This window comes from Vipera berus (assembly GCF_964194415.1).
Source record: "Vipera berus genome assembly, chromosome: 3".
Lineage (NCBI taxonomy): Eukaryota > Metazoa > Chordata > Lepidosauria > Squamata > Viperidae > Vipera > Vipera berus.
In genome coordinates, this window is record NC_138204.1 from 120,703,719 (window position 1) to 120,722,924 (window position 19,206).

At 42.6% G+C, this 19,206-nt stretch overlaps 2 protein-coding genes across 2 annotated transcripts in view; both read left to right on the forward strand.

Moving 5' to 3' along the window:
* Positions 1–5,940, forward strand: part of LOC308665976 (histidine--tRNA ligase, cytoplasmic-like) — a 33,983-nt gene extending 28,043 nt beyond the window's left edge. The window contains exons 11-13 of the mRNA XM_081324389.1: positions 3,483–3,599; positions 5,321–5,467; positions 5,624–5,940. Coding sequence (XP_081180515.1) covers positions 3,483–3,599; positions 5,321–5,467; positions 5,624–5,683 — 324 coding nt within the window. The 3' untranslated portion in view covers positions 5,684–5,940. The remainder of the gene's footprint in view (positions 1–3,482; positions 3,600–5,320; positions 5,468–5,623) is intronic.
* Positions 5,941–10,677: 4,737 nt separating this feature from the next.
* Positions 10,678–17,621, forward strand: DND1 (DND microRNA-mediated repression inhibitor 1; the record flags this gene model as incomplete). Its single annotated transcript, XM_081325566.1, has 6 exons — positions 10,678–10,701; positions 11,351–11,480; positions 11,766–12,231; positions 13,664–14,082; positions 16,650–16,702; positions 17,520–17,621. 6 exons carry the CDS (start codon positions 10,678–10,680, stop codon positions 17,619–17,621), a joined length of 1,194 nt encoding a protein of 397 aa, XP_081181692.1.
* Between the last annotated feature and the right edge of the window lie 1,585 nt (positions 17,622–19,206).

The following is a 19,206-nucleotide window of genomic DNA, read 5'->3' on the forward strand; positions in this document are numbered from 1 at the left end:
TTGTTTTTCTAAAAAGTCTATAATAATGAGAACGAAGCATCAGCACTCATGGATGGATGCCAGAATCTGAAATCTCCTCCCCTAAGCACATTTTTTCACGCACAATTCCCTCCCTTAGTTACACATCATAAATCACATTATCCAATTAGCTTAACATAAGAAGTTTCGTTTCCTTTCTTTAGCACCGCTATTTCTTATCTTATCAAAACATCCAGTTAACGTTCCCCCCCTTCAATGATTCAAAGCGAAGCAGTTTAAAGCAAAAGGCTGCCTCTTATATTGTCAGAGCAAAAACATCCAATGTTTGCAGCGTTGACAAATAGATTTTCTAGAATTGGGTAAAATGTTTGGAGTCAAAATGTTTTAATCTCTGGTCAAGTATATCCCAGGTGGTAAGATATCTGTTCTGATCAGGGAAAAGAAATGAAATGGTCCATGTCATGAAAATCAGATGTTTCCTTCTCGAAATTTTCTCCACATCTCCTCTACATCCACATGGAGAGAAGTAAGCAGTGGGGTACCACAAGGTTCCATCTTAGGCCCAGTACTCTTCAACATTCCTGACAAACCTAGCAGACTACTTTGTCTCCCAAAAAGTAGAGGAAGGAACTAGGGGATTAGCCATATTGGATCTAATTCTCACTAACAGAGATGAAATGATAGAAGGTGTCGAAGTCACAGGAACCTTGGGGGGAAGTGATCATGCAGTATTGGAATCTAACATTCTGGAAGCACAAGCAGTAGAACGCAGTCAAACTAGAGTCTTGGATTTTAAAAGAGCTTGGGAAGGATTCCATGGATGAGAATCCTAAAGGGGAAAAAAACCTCAAGAAGCTTGGGAAATTTTGAAAAGTGAGATAATAAAAGCCCATTCTAACACAATACCAACAAAGAAGAAAAATAACAACTTTTAAAAGAAACCAACATGGCTGCATAAAGAACTCTCTGATAAGTTGAAAGATAAAAAGGACAAGTATAAAAAGTGGAAAGAGGGGCACATAAGTAAGGCAGAATATCAGCAAATAGCCCGAATCTGCAAAGATGAAGTTGTCAACTTTAGAATGACCATGGTTGCAGCCATCTTTTTCCTTCTCATTCCTAGTTGCCACATGGCAGAGAGGGAGGGGATGTCCCAGGTGTTGTGCTAGACAAAACAGACGAATTCCCTACAAGGGTAGAGAAGAAACGGAGGATAGGAATGATTGTTTTTTTAATCAAGGCAGGAAGCTCCTTCTAAAAAGTAGCCTGAGAATTCAACATTCTTTGTGGAGAATGCTTTGTTAAGCAGCCCCATCCCAATAGCAAAACAAACATAGTCATGGAAACAGAAACTGACATTATTGCGGTTTGTTAAATATGTTCCATATATATATTTATGCCCTTGGAAGACCCAAACTACACATGTACCAAATGTAAATTAGTTGAATTACTGGAAGAAGTAAAGGGTCTAGAGGCAACTCTAACCACTCTGAAACTAAACCTACAAAATGAAAAACTCCAAACTAAGCAAGAAGGCTATATCCAAATTGAACATAATAAGCAACAAACAATTTCTAAAAGAAATGACCCTGTATATGAGAAGGACCAATGGAAGCATGTCACTCATAGAAAAAAAAACAGCGACCAAAAAAAATGTCCCTGTTGGTGTCTAATCTAGTTCACTCCAGCTCATTCCAATGCAGCCCCACTGAAGATAAGAAATCAATTTCATATCTTACACTTGGAAGACAGCACCTATAAAAGAGGCAACACGAAGTGCCCCTAAAAAAGAGGCATCATCAAATGTCCCTAGAAAAGAGGCAACATCAGGTGCTCCTGTCATAGTAAAGTAGCCCAAACTTCCCTAGGGAAAAAAGGGGGGGAAAGGTAATAGATTCAATTCTAAAGGGAACAGAACCAGCAGTCTGCAGACCAGGTATTTAATCTAGGGAAGCATGTTGCCTTCCTGGAACAAATATCAAAGATGTAGACAAAAGCCTTATTAAAATAAACCACAGATTACTACCCGCTTCTCCTTCTTCACATAGTGATGAACAACACAACAATTAACTTAAAACAATATTGAGATTATGAACAGCTAGGCAAGAAATTTAAGAAATTAGGAGCATAAGTGGTGTTTTCATCTATACTTCCAATGATAAGTCAACATCCAGTGAGAGAACAAAGGATTTTAGAAATGAACCACTGGCTCAAGTGTTGGTGCCACCAAGAGAACTTTGGATTCTTAGACTTTGGTCTGAATTACCTCCATGAAGGGCTTTGGCAAGGGAGGGGTTGCACCTCACAAGGACTGGGAAGAATGTTTTTGGAACATGACTGGCTCAACTTATCAGGGGAGGGGGTTAAACTAAAAACGAGGGGGAAGGGTAATCAATCATTAGAATTTATAGGACAATCTATAGGATCTCTGGGACTTAATTCCAAACATAAAATCCAACATAACCAACCACATAATGAGGTAGAGAGTGCTCAGCAGGATGGAAAACTCAATTACAAAGTAGGAGACATAAGAAACATACCCAAGACCACCCATAAAGGACTCAACTGCCTATACACTAATGCTCAAAGTTTAGGGAACAGAGTGAACTTGAAGTACTAGTACATGAAGGCAGAACCATTGAGCCATGTCTTTCAAAGATCTTGGAACACTGGGGATTGGAAAAGAGCTGACAGGATTCCCATCTTCAAAAAGGGGGGAAATTGATCAAGGAAACTACAGATCAATGATCCTGACATCAATACCTGGGAAGATTCTGGATAAGATAATCAAGCAACAGATCTGTGCCACGATAGCAGTCTCTCAATATTTGAAGGGCTGCCACAGAGAAGATGGGCTCAACCTGTTTTTCAGAGTACCTGAGGGCAGGACAAGAAGTAATAAATGGAAACTATTCAAGGAGAGAAGCAACCTAGAACTAACGAGAAATTTCCTCACTGTGAGAACAATTAACCAGTGGAACAGCTTGCCTGTGGGTGCTCCATCACTGGAGGTTTTTAAGAAGAGATTACACAGCCACTTGTCTGAAATGGTATAGAGTCTCCTGCTTGGTTGGGGAGATGGACTGGAGGACCTCTGGGTCCCTTTAAGCTCTATTATTCTTTTTTGGTATTCTGTTATTCTTTCTATGATCACATGTATACATCCCATCAAACCAAAGGAAGTCTGGAATGGTACAGGATCTCCTGCCATGGGCTGGGGGTTGGACTAGAAGACATCCAAGTTCCCTTCTAACCCTATTATTCTATGTTCTATGATGTTTGAAGACTTTGGAAAGTTTTAATCAAGGTTGAAAAATATCCCACCAACAACTTCAGCCCTAACCCAAAGCTTGGGAGACCAGCCAGGTTCGTATGATTCTTTGGAACATCAACAGAATGAGAGCCATCATATTAATTTATTAAATCTGGGTTGCACATATGAATTGTAGTGGGGTTTTTTATTATATTTCTGTAAATCTCTCCAACTATTTTTCCCCCATCAGGCTTCTGAAGAGAAGATCCGAACCACAGAGACCCAGGTGCTTGTAGCATCTGCTCAAAAGAAACTTCTTGAAGAAAGACTAAAGCTTGTGTCTGAGTTGTGGGATTCAGGAATTAAGGTGCATCTTAATCATATCTAGGTCTCAAGCCAATAATTAGAATTCTAGACTATATCTGAGTTTGGTAGGAAAGAATCCTAAGTCTGTCTGATGCAATATAGCTCTTCGGGTAATATAGACTTGCAATCGGGTAATATAGACTTGCAATTTAAAACCTGATAAATTAGCCCAATTAACAGTATCAGTTTGATCATCTTATAATGCAATAGGTATTTAGCTTCTCAGCTAATGCTATAGTCCTCAAGATGCCGAGTGACCGAGATGCCCTACGCACAGTCACTCATGCGCTCGTGACCTCCCGTTTAGATTACTGCAACGCTCTCTACATGGGGCTGCCTTTGAGGACCACTCGGAGGCTTCAACTGGTGCAGAATACGGCCGCGCGAGTTGTGATGGGGGCCTCCCAATACTCCCATGTAACACCTCTACTCCGCGAGCTGCATTGGCTTCCGGTTGCCCTCCGGGTGAGATTCAAGGTGCTGGTGATGACCTATAAAACCCTAAATGGCTTGGGTCCGGGATATTTGAGGGAACACCTCCTGCCAGCATCAAGTTCCCTTCGTCCAGTGCGCTCACACAGGGAGGGTCTTCTCAGAGTGCCGCCGGTAAAAGATTGCCGGCGGATAACACCCAGGGGGAGGGCCTTCTCTGTGGGTGCGCCTGCCCTCTGGAACCAGCTGCCCGTGGAGCTTAGGACTGCCCCTGACCTTCGTTCATTCCGCTGGGACCTGAAGACCTGGCTCTTTGAGCTCTCTGGCCCAGGCTGAGAATTTTTAACTGGGGTTTTTATTTTAAGGGATAATTTAATCTTTTTTAATTGTTTTTTAACTTTTGTATTTTGTACTGCTTGATTTTAAATACCCTGTAAACCGCCCTGAGTCCTTCGGGAAAGGGCGGTATATAAATCTAATAAAATTAAATTAAATTAAAAGATACAATAGGTCACTTAATGAATGTTCAAAATTACAACAAACCGCCAAATAAAAGAATAGAGGAATCCAGAAATTACACCCAGTGAGGATAGGTGCTGTCCATATCACTTGCCTATCATTTAATTGGCATAAAATTTGCCAATTATATATGTGACTCATGGGCCAATATTATATACTCTCAATTTTTATAAATATTTTGGAATTGACCTGTTTATGTTTTCAATTGCTTTGAAAAAGGTTAAAATTGCATTTTCCCCCTTCTGGCTGGCCAGTCCCAAATGCAGTGTATTTAATTTATTCATATGTTTATTCAGTGTTAATGTATATTTTTTATTATGCTCTGGTCTTTTCTAATTTTCCCTACCTACCTCTTTTTTTAAAATGAAGATTTTGCACATTATACAGAATGATGTGTAGCGCTTGATCCAAAAAGCCAACTCTGAGCTAAAGGTGGAACTATTTATTTCAACAGTTCTGTGAAGAATCTCCATCCAAAAATCTGACAATAGAAATTCAGTATGTTGCAATATTGTAGGCAATGCTGGATATATGACTTCCTGCAGGACATTAATCAGACCTATTCATTTTAATGTGTCCTGTAACACAGCATTGCATATAACTGAAGAAAACTGAAACAATGACTAAACAGTCTGAATAATGTACATGCATTATAATGTTGTTTTTAGTAAGAAAACTGCAATGAGGACCAGAATTTTTGAAACCAGAATAATGAAGAGTAGTTTCCATCATGGTGTACTAACTTTTTCTTCTTTTTTCTATATTTTCCAGGCAGAGATACTTTATAAGAAAAATCCCAAACTATTAAACCAGTTGCAGTATTGTGAGGAGACTGGAATTCCACTTGTTGCTATATTGGGAGAGCAAGAGTTAAAAGATGGAGTTGTCAAATTGCGTGATGTGGTTACTAGAGAAGAGGTGTGCCTGCCATTTTATTTTAGGGTTATACCATGATACCAGAATAAATAGTCAACTAAAAGTGGGGATGACTATATTCTTTGTGGTCTGTGAGCTTATTTTTCTTCTTGCAGATATTATTTGATACCTTAATTAAGCCATACTTTTGCTTTGCAGGTGGATATTTGCAGAGGAAAACTTGTGGAAGAAATCAAGAGGCGAACACATATTCTCTAGTAATACTGGATTTCCCTTTAAAAAGATCAGCAAAACTTCATAAATGTTGGCAAATTAGGTTTTTTTTTCCAAAGCTGTAACTTATTTTTCTGTAAAGCCCCTTAATCTTAGAGATCAAGGAGCTTAGTCTTAAAGAGTAAGGAGCTCTGGTTCAAAGCAAATGAAGGCTGTTTTTTTTCAATATTCTGTTCCATTGTTTAAAATATTGACATTTTGAATCTCTGATTTGACTTCAATAAAATTTATTTCAACCCATATTTCTGCATTTGTCTTTTCCACTTTAGTAAAATGATATGTACTGGACATCCAGACTTACATTACTCAAATCTGGTCAGTTATCCTGATCGGATATCTTCTTAGAGTACTCTGCTGCTTGTGATATTAGCAAGTCTACCTTGGTGGCTTCATGAAACAGTTGGACAGAAACATGGCAGAAATTGGAGGGGGCGGGGGTACGGTCCAGTTTATTTTGAGCTGAAACTCCTCTCCAAAACTTTTCAAACTGAAATTTTCAAATTCACAACTTCTGAAGGGCTATACAAGCTTGCAGCGCCAGGTGGGGTGGGCAGCGTCCTCAGGCACCGGGGAGGCGGGATGGGGGGGTACAGACAGCAGTTGCTGTGCAGGGCAACTGAGCCATTCCTCTCCACCAGGCACAGGGGTAGCTCAGCACCCTGCCACCCCCAAAAGGGAGGGCACTGGGCTTCCACCCTGCAGCTTATACCACTGCCTATTGCATCCTGCCTGGCCCTGCTCTGCACCCAGCTCCTCTGGGATGCTCCAGCATTGTGAGGAAGAGCTGGGTGCAGAACGGGGCCAGGCAGGATGCAATGTGTGTCTGCAATGGTTGCCTCCTGAAAGACTGGGAAGGGGAAGGCCGCACCCTCGATTTCTCTCCCATGCGGGCCCCTTCGGTGTCCATCAACCTGGTATAGGCAACCTTGAGAGGGAGGGGCAGCTGGCATCCCAACCGGCATAGTTGCACATAACAGAATTAGCCCCAGTTCAGAAAACGGGGGAGGGGGGGAAGCAGTGTTGCCTCCCTCTCCCCTACCTGGTTTCATTTCTACTTACAGGTAGGTGTCTTTCCACAGGGAATTTATGGTGCAGAGCAACCAAGAAACCAAAGTAGCTGTCTTGCCTTTCTTGAGAACCACAACTTTAAGTGTTCAGGTTTAAAGCAGCACATCTTAAGAAGGGGTAAGAGAAAATCACTGTTGTGACTCAGGGCCAGCCTGTGGGTCCGGCAGCCGGCTCAGATGTCTCGGATGACTCAGATGAGGGGGAGGAGGAGGGTGTGGAAGACGAACTGGCTGATGACGGCTAGGAGGCTTCGCAGAGCCCTCAGCCGGGGCCCTCTTCTCAGCTGCGTGAGCCCGATAGTGCGGAGGATGATGACCCACAGCTGGCCCTGTTCAAGGACGCCCGACGCAGGAGGCAGTCGAGCAGGACCAAGCAGAGAAAGGCTGTGGGACTCCTCGGGAGGAGGCACAGGGAGACCACGCCCTGAACTCTAAATAAAAGGAGTGTTTGGGGAAGGGCTGGTTGCTGAAAGCAACCCTTCCGTTTGAGGATTCAAGTTCCAGTGTTTTTGTTTCTTGTTTGTGTAATAAATCTTGGCAGACGCTTTGCAGCCTCAGACGCTCTCCAGTCTCTACTGTTTGAACAGGGGTTTGCCTTATTGCAAGGCCGGTAGCAGGCTGGTTCAGAACAATCACAGGGTGTACCCCAAAAGCAGAAGTGGGCATCCCAAGTCTGCTCTCTTTGCTACTGGGAGAAGCTGAAAGTGCCCTGCCAGTGAGCACTCATGCAGAATGTGACCGGTTTGCTGGGAAAACCAATACAGGATATTGCTGTTGGTTGGGAAATGTTTTCTCTTGCTGGTGCTCCATTCCTTGCTTGATAGAGAAGACACTTCAGTTTTCTCCCCACCAAAGGTTTGACTTTAGTGCTTGCTTGGGCAGGTAGTTTCATTACCTCCCCTCCTGCCACTCCTTTCCCTCCACCTGCAAGCACTAATGGCTCTCGCACATTTCTTCTCAGGGAAAGGAAACAAGCACTTATGATCTCTTAAAGGGCCCGCCCAGGTTGGACACCTGCCCGGTGCACAAAAGGTGAGGAGGAGGGACTGATCTGTTCTTATTGGCTGAATCTAAACCAGGGGTCTTCAAACTTGGCCCTTTTATGACTTCTGGACTTCAGCTCCCAGAATTTCTCAGCCAGCGTGCATGGCTGAGGAATTCTGGGAGTTGAAGTCCACAAGTCATAAAAGGGCCAAGTTTGAAGACCCCTGATCTAAACTAAAAAAAGTTTTATTCCCATCAATGTTAGATCCAGCCAATCAGAACAGTTTCTGGGATATTTGATAACATTGCTTTTCTGGCAAACTGCATAGCTATCTAAAGGAAGCAGAAGCCCTTGACTTGGAATTAAAATTTATCATCTGTATCTTCCATTTACATTTGTCATCCCTGTGATTTGCTGAGCAGGGCCAAGCAGGACGCAATGATGGGACAAAAAGATGTGAGCTGTGGATCTGGTATAAAAATTATGCTACTGAAGAGGATTCATGCCTTGGACACACTTTTTTTACAACCCAAATGGTTGGCCCCATGACTACTAGGGTTCAGTTCATGCAGGCAGATGTGATCAATATACAGGTGAAACTCGAAAAATTAGAATATTGTGCAAAAGTTCATTTATTTCAGTAATGCAACTTAAAAGGGGAAACTAATATATGAGATAGACTCATTTCATGCAAAGCAAGATAGTTCAAGCCGTGATTTGTCATAATTGTGATGATTATGGCTTACAGCTCATGAAAACCCCAAATCCACAATCTCAGAAAATTAGAATATTGTGAAAAGGTGCAATATTCTAGGCTCAAAGTGTCCCACTCTAATCAGCTAATTAAGCCATAACACCTGCAAAGGGTTCCTGAGCCTTTAAATGGTCTCTCAGTCTGGTTCAGTAGGAATCACAATCATGGGGAAGACTGCTGACCTGACAGCAGTCATTGACACCCTCCATAAGGAGGGAAAGCCTCAAAAGGTAATTGCAAAAGAAGCTGGATGTTCCCAAACTGCTGTATCAAAGCACATTAATAGAAAGTTATGTGGAAGGGAAAAGTGTGGAAGAAAAAGGTGCACAAGCAGCAGGGATGACCGCAGCCTGGAGAGGATTGTCAGGAAAAGGCCATTCAAAAGTGTTGGGGACTTTCACAAGGAGTGGACTGAGGCTGGAGTCAGTGCATCAAGAGCCACCACACAGAGACAGATCCTGGACATGGGCTTCAAATGTCGTATTCCTCTTGTCAAGCCGCTCCTGAACAACAAACAACGTCAGAAGCGTCTTACCTGGGCTAAAGAAAAACAGACCTGGTCTGTTACTCAGTGGTCCAAAGTCCTCTTTTCTGATGAGAGCAACTTTTGCATCTCATTTGGAAACCAAGGATCCAGAGTCTGGAGGAAGAATGGAGAGGCACACACTGCAAGATGCTTGAAGTCCAGTGTGAAGTTTCCACAGTCTGTGTTGATTTGGGGAGCCATGTCATCTGCTGGTGTTGGTCCACTGTGCTTCATTAAGTCCAGGGTCAACGCAGCCGTCTACCAGGAGATTTTGGAGCACTTCATGCTTCCTTCTGCAGACGAGCTTTATGGAGATGCTGACTTCATTTTCCAGCAGGACTTGGCACCTGCCCACACTGCTAAAAGCACCAAAACCTGGTTCAATGACGGTGGGATTACTGTGCTTGATTGGCCAGCAAACTCGCCTGACCTGAACCCCATAGAGAATCTATGGGGCATTGCCAAGAGAAAGATGAGAGACATGAGACCAAACAGTGCAGAAGAGCTGAAGGCCGCTATTGAAGCATCCTGGTCTTCCATAACACCTCAGCAGTGCCACAGGCTGATAGCTTCCATGCCATGCCGCACTGAGGCAGTAATTGCTGCAAAAGGGGCCCAAACCAAGTACTGAGTACATATGCATGCTTATACTTTTCAGAGGTCCGATATTGTTCTATGTACACTCCTTGTTTTATTGATTGCATGTAATATTCTAATTTTCTGAGATTGTGGATTTGGGGTTTTCATGAGCTGTAAGCCATAATCATCACAATTTTTGACAAATCACGGCTTGAACTATCTTGCTTTGCATGTAATGAGTCTATCTCATATATTAGTTTCCCCTTTTAAGTTGCATTACTGAAATAAATGAACTTTTGCACGATATTCTAATTTTTCGAGTTTCACCTGTATTGACGGTTTTATGTAAAACCCTGAGAAAAAATGGTGGGAAATCCAAATAGCTCGTCTCTTGAATCTTTTATTTTTTACATTATTGTGTGGTAGAGTAAAATGGTTGGTACCGTGCAACTATATTTCTATTTTCACAGAGCCTTCATGGGGAATCACCCACAGAAATAGTGTGACTCTCTTCGAGTAACTTTGCCTCAAGTGGCTTTGACGGAAGAGGGGGACAAAACATGACACACGGCAGATTCACTTGCTGTGTAATGTAAACATGGGAGACCAAGAGGATCCACTTTCCTCTGGAGAAGGAAAGATAACCCAGAAACTCGGGAGAGGCATGGCGGTTCGGCCCTTTCCTTCTCCAGCAACCGGTAACTGTCTCCTGGACCAAGGTGGAAGAGGAAAGCTATCAAACTCTTCTTGCACCCAGCCCGTGAAAAGCTCCCGCCGCCACACGGGCAAAAGAGATTTTGAACGGGGAAGGCCAAGGAGGCGAAGAGGGCTGCCAAAACGAGGAGGAAAGAGCCGTCGATCTCGCCGGCGCCTCAAACGGCCTTCGCGCTTTCATTAGTCCTCAATAATCCAGCGAAACTCTAAAGACTTAACCCACCCAGCCTAGAGGAGAGGCCCTTATTCTGGCCAATCAGGAAACGCCCTCGTTTTGGTCAAGTATAAAACGTGCCTCCACACCTCCGGAGTGAAGGGTAGGATTTGGAAGGTGTTGTTCGTTTGGGGGCGAGGATGAGTGGCATGCTGGAGACCCAGGTACTTCGGTGGGGTTGGGTTTAGGGTTTTGCCGCAAATGACTCGGTGGACTGGTCATCATGGAGTCCAGAACTGTAAACTCACTGATTAGCCTAACACGTTAGGTGCTGTTGTTTTAATCTGTTGTTTTTGTTTTTGGCGTTTAATGCATTTACTAATACATAATTACTCATCGGTGTTACAATAATGTTACCATTAGGATTTATTTATTCGGGTCTAGTTAGGAGTAGAGTGCTGCAAACTCAACGCTGCTCTCGTGTTCCCGCTTTAGTTAGAGGGCCTGGAGAGCAAACGTACGGAGACCCCGCCTTTCGCCCAATTTTTCCGTCCTCTAGTAATTCGAGTTTCGTGCTGACTTGGTTTGATTCCAAAATAATTTCTATTCTGATACAGTAACCCAGACGGGAGGCTGCAGAAGCCTTTTTCTCTTGCGGATTTGTTAATCCTTGCAATGAGTTTGCTGCATACAAGATTGAAATATGATGCCCCTGAAGTACTCTGAATGTTCAGAAAGGGTTAGATAAATGGTGTTACTGTTCAAATCAAGACAATTGCAATGGAAATACTTGAAGGAAATGTTCCCAAGATACTTGTAGGATTATTAGAGATAGGTACTGCACTGGATTTGTGTTGTGTTTATTCTACCTAGATAGCACCTCAAATGTGGAGTGAAAAAATAAACCAGGATAATAAAGCTGCTCTTCTGACTTGGGTGAAAGAGACTGGAATCCAGTTAGTGCAGATCAATGGGCAGAGGAAATATGGTGGTCCTCCACCAGGTGAGCAGAAAATTTTGAATTAAAAATTAGTACTGTAATCTAATTTTGCATTAATGTGTAGTGGGATAGCTGACAATGGTGTTGGCGATCTTTCCTGTGTCATTAGTAACATGCCACAACCTCGGCCTTTAGTCCTCCTCCAGATATTAACTGTGGCTCTTGGCTACCAAAAAGGTTGCCTAAATGTATTGCAAATCAATATGAACAAAGAACATTTCCCTAAATATTCTTTGGGAAGTGAAAATACTTGGAGGGTAACGTGAGTTTTCCTTTCTCTTTCCACAGGATGGGCTGGCTATGCCCCACCATCCGGTTCAGAGGTTTTTATAGGAAAAATCCCCCAGGATATCTATGAGGATAAACTTATTCCTCTCTTCCAAAGTGTGGGGAGGCTTTACGAATTTCGTCTCATGATGACATTTAGTGGGCTTAACCGTGGCTTTGCCTATGCTAAATACATGAACCGTCGAAATGCCCAGGAGGCAATTGCTTTACTCAACAACTTTCAAATCCAGTCTGGCTCCCCCATTCTGGTCTGTAGAAGCACTGAGAAGTGTGAGCTCTGCATTGATGGTCTGGCACTCTCGCTGAAAGAGTGCCACCTTTTGCCTATGCTGCAGGAACTTACCCCAGGACTCCATAGCATCTCCTTACATGCCAGCCCTTTCAGGAAGAAGAGGCAGCTGGCAGAGGTGAAATACATTTCCCACCAGGCTGCTGCAATAGCCAAGAAAAATCTTGTGGAAGGTTTGTTTTATATTTTGCCATAGGGGAAAAAAGAATATGGCTCATAATGTTCCGTGAACCAAATATTCTTTATCATGTGCTGTGCTGGAAATGGCCAGGAAAGCTGCAGATTTCCTTTTCACCTAAAGCTTTGCGGTCAGCAAAACGGCAGCAAAATCTTTGGAAACAGTGGTATAAATGGATGAACGTTGTTTAAATCTCACACAGGGAAGTGAAATTAAGCACTCCACCCCATAATGAATCTCTTGCATTTGTTGTCTTTTCAAAATGTATGATGACAAAATAAGTATGTTTGGGAACAATTTAGCAAACTAACTTTTCAGTACTTAGGAAAAAATATTGGACAGAGTTGGCCAAAGAAATCTGTTCTCCTGGTTACTAGATTTCCATAGTCTTTTTCTAGAAAAGTGATGGTGAACCTATAATATGTGTCTCAGGAGACATGCCAGACCTCCAGACCCTCTGGAAGTTGCGTGAGAGGGCTCTGCTCTTGCACAATCTCTGGAGTCTCTAAAAAGCATGTGAGAACGGGGCGTACTTTCCTGTTCTTTTTGGAGGCTGAAAGTCCCTGTAAGAACTCTCTGACTTGGAGCTGCCTCAGATAGACATTTACAGTTATGTAGGTATTTTTTTTATTTATTGAAGGGACGCGGTGGCTCAGTGGGTTAAGATGCTGAGCTTGCCGATCAGATGTTTGGCGGGTCGAATCCCGGGTGCCGCATAACAGAGTGAGCGCCTGTTACTCGTCCCAGCTTCTGCCAACCTAGCAGTTCAAAAGCACGTAAAAATGCAAGTAGAAAAATAGGGACCACTACGGTGGGAAGGTAACAGCGTTCTGTGTGCCTTTGGCATCTAGTCATGCCGGCCACATGACCACGGAGACGTCCTCGGACAAGCGCTGGCTCTTCGGCTTTGAAACGGAGATGAGCACTGGCCCCTAGAGTCGGAAACGACTATCACGCATGTGCGGGGGAACCTTTACCTTTACCTTTTTAGGTATTTATTAAATAATATATTTAAATAATGTATTACTCCATTATGAATTGTGTCTCTTGTTGGGGACAGGGAGTGATACACCATCATTCAAGGTAGGCACTTTCTGAATTTGTGACAGGCCTGAGCCCAAAGGTTTTGCCATCGCTGTTCTAGAACTTTTAGAACAGAGTTGGGGAGCTGTGCCCCCTTTTTGACTTGTGGACTTCAACTCCCAGAATTCCTGAGCAGGCTCAGGACTTTTTGGAGTTGAAGTCCACAAGTCATAAAAAGGCCAGAGTTCCCCACCCGTTTTAGAAGAGGCTTCTCCTTATTGCCAAAGCAGAATCACTGAGGTACATGTGAACTTTGATGATCTGGAAGTTAGGCACATTTATTAACCAAATGCAGAGCAACGTATATTGAAAGTCAGATATGCATTGCTTTTTCTCTTATGCAGGTAGCTTGTGTCTCTGTGGAGATGAAATTGAAGTGGCTTGGCTAACACCTATCATTAAACAGGAGCTCCATAATGCCTCAGTTCCAGGTAATCCAAAGGCTCTGCCATCCAGCTGGAGCCATAGAAGTGTTCTTCATCAAGTGTCTTCTGGGCCTGTAGACGGCCACATGCTACCAGCAAGGGCCAGTGTGTTGGATTATTTAAAACTGCAGTGTGAGTTGCATCAGCTGGGCCCTCCTGTAATCTTTACAAAATGTGTGCAGAGGAATCCTGAAGACTGGCTGCAGTTCTGGTATCAGGTGGTGATACCAAAATATCCATCCCCCTTCAGTGGATTCATTTGGATCAAACCTGATCCCTCCGGCTTGGAAGACCATGAAAATGTAAAGAATTTTGTGGCCTTGCAGCTACTTAAAGTCCTAGGTAAGTGTGTGTATGGTTTAATTTGGGAAACAATTATTGTATTAATGATAGTTTATTGATCGCTTCACAGAAAATAAAAGTAAAATACAGGATCTAACTCCAGGGTAAAATAGATACAAATACAGTAATAAAATACAAATGTGATAAATGCAAAGAATCAACACTCGGATAACACATCACCCTGACATAATACCCTAATCCATTCAATGTAGCGCTTAGCTGAGTTGCCTTGGCTATAAACTTAGCAGTTCTGATTACGATGTCTACATTAGAGCCCTGGAGCAAATGGGGCAATCTGAGATTCAGGTTCTAGTAGGCTGTTGGAAAAGCAGGGATGTTAAACGCCGAAGCCTAAAAGGGGCAGAGAGTCGGCAGTCGGATAACACATGATCCATATTTTTGAATGCTGGGGCAGCACATGTGCGTGTCCCTGCCAAATCATGACTTGTCCGTGCTTGTTCATGGAATCCAGCAACTCAAATCTTGCTCTATGATAGGTCCATCTTAAGAATGACCAAAAATTCATTGACAGTGTTTTTCGAATTGGAAGATGATTTTATTTTTTAGTCAATTTAAAGATCTATTTTTGCCAATAGTTCCATGTCTGTGTGAGTGTTTGAATTTATGACAGAGTTGAAAAAGGAGACCTGCGACCAGGGTCCAAAGTTCCAAAGATCACTATCCCCCTGCAGTCACATGGGTGCATTTTTGGTGCTTGCAAGCATCCCATGAACTGTGCTGAAATGACTGCTGCAAAAAAATCATAAAGTTGGGTTGGTCACATAACTGATCCCATTTTACAGCCATTTGCAATTGTAATAGGCAGGCTCCATTATGGTCAAAACTCAACTACCTCTATTCAGTTCTGGATTAGCACCATCCTGCACAGCTAATTTTAATTCTTAATAAATGTGTAAGTAGTAATGAGATTGTATTTTCAGACAAGTGAAATGCTTTTGTAAAGATGTATAGGCTATACCATTTATTATTATTATTTTAAAGGCAGAATGATCTTGAAAATGTTGAAAAAAACCTAAAAGTTTTTTTTTTTAAACAGGGTACCCAGTGATGTAAAAGAGAATCACTCTTCAAACTAATGAAGCTTGTGTGTCTTACTCTTTTAATTGCTTTCACTGAGCCAAATTCATATAAAAAATGGGTGCTGGATCTCTTCTGCTTTATTTTCTGTGGGAGGATTTGAGGATTTTTTTTGTTCTGGTTTTCATGTTGATAGGTTATTTTGGGAGCATCCTATGCAGTTTTAGAAAGACGACAGAAGCTGTTGGTTACTGGATAACACAACGTGGGTGTGGTCTGTACAGCATTTAAAATCCAGCAATGACCAATTTTCTTTTAAGATTGTGGGTTGTTTTCCTCTTATGTTCAAGTATTGTCCTTTTATATTTTAGTATTTAAATATGTTTTCATTTCTTGACAGTTTGAATTTACATTGCAGCCAGGTGCCTTAGGAGAAGAGCATCTTGGAGATACCATAGTACTGAATGTTGTTAGTGTTTGCTGGGTAGGAAAAAAACCTTTTTTTCTATGAAAGGAAGAATGTTTCTGTAATACTTAATCTTTCCAATATTGGAAGCCAGCATGCACTGGACAGGGAGGCCTTGTTCTGACATCTTGGAAATGCAACACTAACACAGATGCTGCATTAACAGAGGAAGCTTATTCCACATGAAAAATAGTAAAGGGTATCTAAGGGTTTCAAGGAAACTGTATTACATCTTTTACTGCTTTGCATGTTTCAGTGCTGGAATTGATAAGTAAGGCATATCTGTATTAAACGTTTTGACATAAATGTTGTGTAGTCTCTTTCTGAAATAATAGCTTTATTGATTACAACTAATAGAGATTTCATTGTGAAATTTAATGCTTGGATATCATTTGTGTTCTTGCTTTCCACACAATTACTGTCTTCCAGTATCTATGGAGATTTTTTTTAAAAAAACAAACTTATTGTCATCATATTAAGGAAGCCTTGGTGGAGCAGTGGGCTAATGCCTCCTTAAGTAACACCAGCTGCCTGCAATTAGTGCAGGTTCGAGTCCCACCAGGCTCAAGGTTGACTCAGCCTTCCATCCTTCCGAGGTAGGTAAAATGAGGACCCAGATTGTTGGGGGCAATAAGCTGACTTTGTAATAATGCCGCTTGGGGGGGGGGAGAAAGCCCTAATAAGCAGGCATATACATAGAATGAAGGCTTTTGCTAAGCACATTGATTTGTGCTTCTTAGATTGTAAGCTGCCCTGAGTCTTCGGAGAAGGGTGGGATATAAATGGGATTTTTTTAAAAAAAGAGGCATCACTTTTCTTTGGCCTAATGGTTTCTATGCATGAGAACTAGGATCATTTAATCAACACTTCTTTAACACAGCATTCTCATATAGTTAATTTCAGATTATTTATAGTACTTTTATGCCATCCAGTTCAACTATATTTATATAAATTACAAAAAGTTCAAAATAACATTGATAATACAAAACAGAGGTTGCTCATACACATAGCTATCCTGAAAAAGGCTGAATATCTGCGCAAATATGTTTTCCACAATATGCAGGAAATGGAAGCAAAGATGTGGCCAATGTTCTAAACATGAGTGCTGCTCTCAAGGTCTGGGTTTTTTTGGGGGGGGACCCCTTCTCATCTGAATCTCATGGGGATGGTAGGTTCTGCATGCTAGTTGCTAAGTGCCAGTCATTGGAACAAAAGATCACATTACAATTTACTTTTACCTTCCCTATTAACTTTGCTTGTCACAAACTGGTTGTGAAGAGTATACAGTGGTGATTATGTAACTGGGATGCTGTGATGTTTCTAAATGCATGCCAGTTGCAAAGTGCCCAAACCCTGATTACATGAACATGGGCTACTACGACATTCAGTAATGCAAGGATTGGTCACAAAACCATTTTTAATGCCATACATAACCCAATACTTTTCAACCTTTCCACAGATTGTACCACTTTTAGTACATGAAAATATTTGAGTACCACCAATGCTTAGCAAGGTGTCAAACACTTGATAACCAAAAAACAAAAAGGGGGAAAATGCTGGTTTTAATTTCTTCGGTGGCGGTTCCTTTGCTGAATCACTTTCCCTTTGCACTGACAAACGTGTGACTAATTTATCCATATTTATTAATATGCACCACTACATTGGTGGTCAGGTGGTTGGTCAGTCCTTCTTCCTCTCTCCTCTCTCTTTCAGTCCTTATTCCTTCATTGATCCCTCTGCTTCTCTCACAGAAGCCACTCCTCCCTCTTTCTCCATCCCCCTCTCTTCCCCTGTCATTTTTTTTGCTCTCCCTCTCCCACCAAAACCTGTTATATGCTCTTCTCTCCCCTCTCCTTTTCCAAGGGGGCCACTTTCTCGGGCTCAAGGACAGCTCCAGCATTGGTGGCTACCCCAGTCTCACTCCCCCACGCAGTCACCCACTCCCCTGCTGGCCATTGCACACAGCGCTGATCAGCTGGAGCTGCGTGCGCTAATCCTGGGGCCTCAGCAGAGCCTAGCAACACTGCAGCTCTAGCTGACCTTCCCCCAGGCCTGTGTGATGTTGCCGCCAGTTCAGCTCATCCCACTACCCTCGTCTAGCTCACTACCACCTGCCAGGTATCAAAGTACCACCAGTAGTACGCATACCACCGGTTGAAAAGCCCTGCCATAACTACAAGTGGTCAGTAAATGAGGCAGTCAATAAGTGAGGACTATCTGCAATTTCATTTAAATATGCAGTATAAAATGTTTGCTGTTGTCATATAGGTCAGAGGTCCCCAACTTTTTGAGCACCAGGGACCACTTCCTCGGAGAAAGGTTTTTCTATGGACCGGAGGGGGCGTGATTTCATGTACTGCCTGTATCCAGTGGTTGAGGTTTTGCTTGTTTGCATGGCCCAGCTTCTGGTATGCCACGGCCCGGTGCCGGTCCACGGACTCGGGGACCCCTGATATATGTACATTAAACAAAACCCAAGTTTTATCCTGTACTGGCTATTTCTTATTTCCTCTGGAATAGTGGTTGGCAGCTCTAAGCACCCTAGCCTCCTATTGCAAAATTCAAAATACCTGAAGATCGTACTTAAAAAGTTAACCTTATTCAAATAAGGTCCACTACATAATCAAAGGGTCTCTTACAGTACCTTTAACTATTCTCCACTGGAATTGACGAGGTGCCAATTCATGGGAGGGAATGTGGACCATTTCCTGCTTAGGTGGGTGTGGTTTGGACTGGAGGATCTCCGGGGTCCCTTTCAACTGTTATTCTATGATCACATATATCCATTTCATCAAGCAAAGTCCAGAATGGTAGGATCTCCTGCAATGGGCAGGGGGTTGGACTAGAAGACCTCCAAGGTCCCTTCAACCCTATTGTTCTATGTTCTACCTCGACCAATATATCCCCTGCCTAAATCCTTTAAGAAAGGCTAACATTTTTGTTTTCCTTCTTCCCTTTAAACCAAATCTTATTTTATAGGGCTTAAATTGATATTTTGTATTTAACTTTTATTTTTATCTCACCTTTATTATTTTCATAAAATATAACGTAAGGCAGAGAACACGTACAGGACTCCTTCCTGTTTTCCTCACAACCACCCTGTGATGTGTGTTGAACTGTGAGTGAGTCTTTGGCTTTCATGCCTAAAATGGGACTAGAACTCACAGTCTCCTGGTTTATAGCCTGGTGCCTTAACCACTAGACCAGGGGTCAGCAACCTGAAACAGTGAAAGAGCCACTCAGAACCGGTTCCCTCACAAAAGGAAAAACTGGGAGCCGCAAAAAAAATGTGTGCACATGCGCATACATGCGCGCATACGCAGAACAGGGTTTGACTGAAGAGTGGAGCCAAGGCGAGATATGCACCTACTCTGCATATTTGAATTGATTGAACATTTTTAGTCCCACTTTTTTTGGGGGGGGACTGCACATGGCAGAGGACTGGGAGCCGCAGGAGACGGCTGAAAGAGCCGCATGCAGCTCTGGAGCTGCGGGTTGCAGACCTGTGCACTAGACCAAACAGGTTGTTGACTGTAATTCACTTGAAGTAGTTCACAAATACAGGTAGTCCTCGAGTTACGAGTGGAATAGAGCCTGCCCATCCCATCCCACACGTAAAT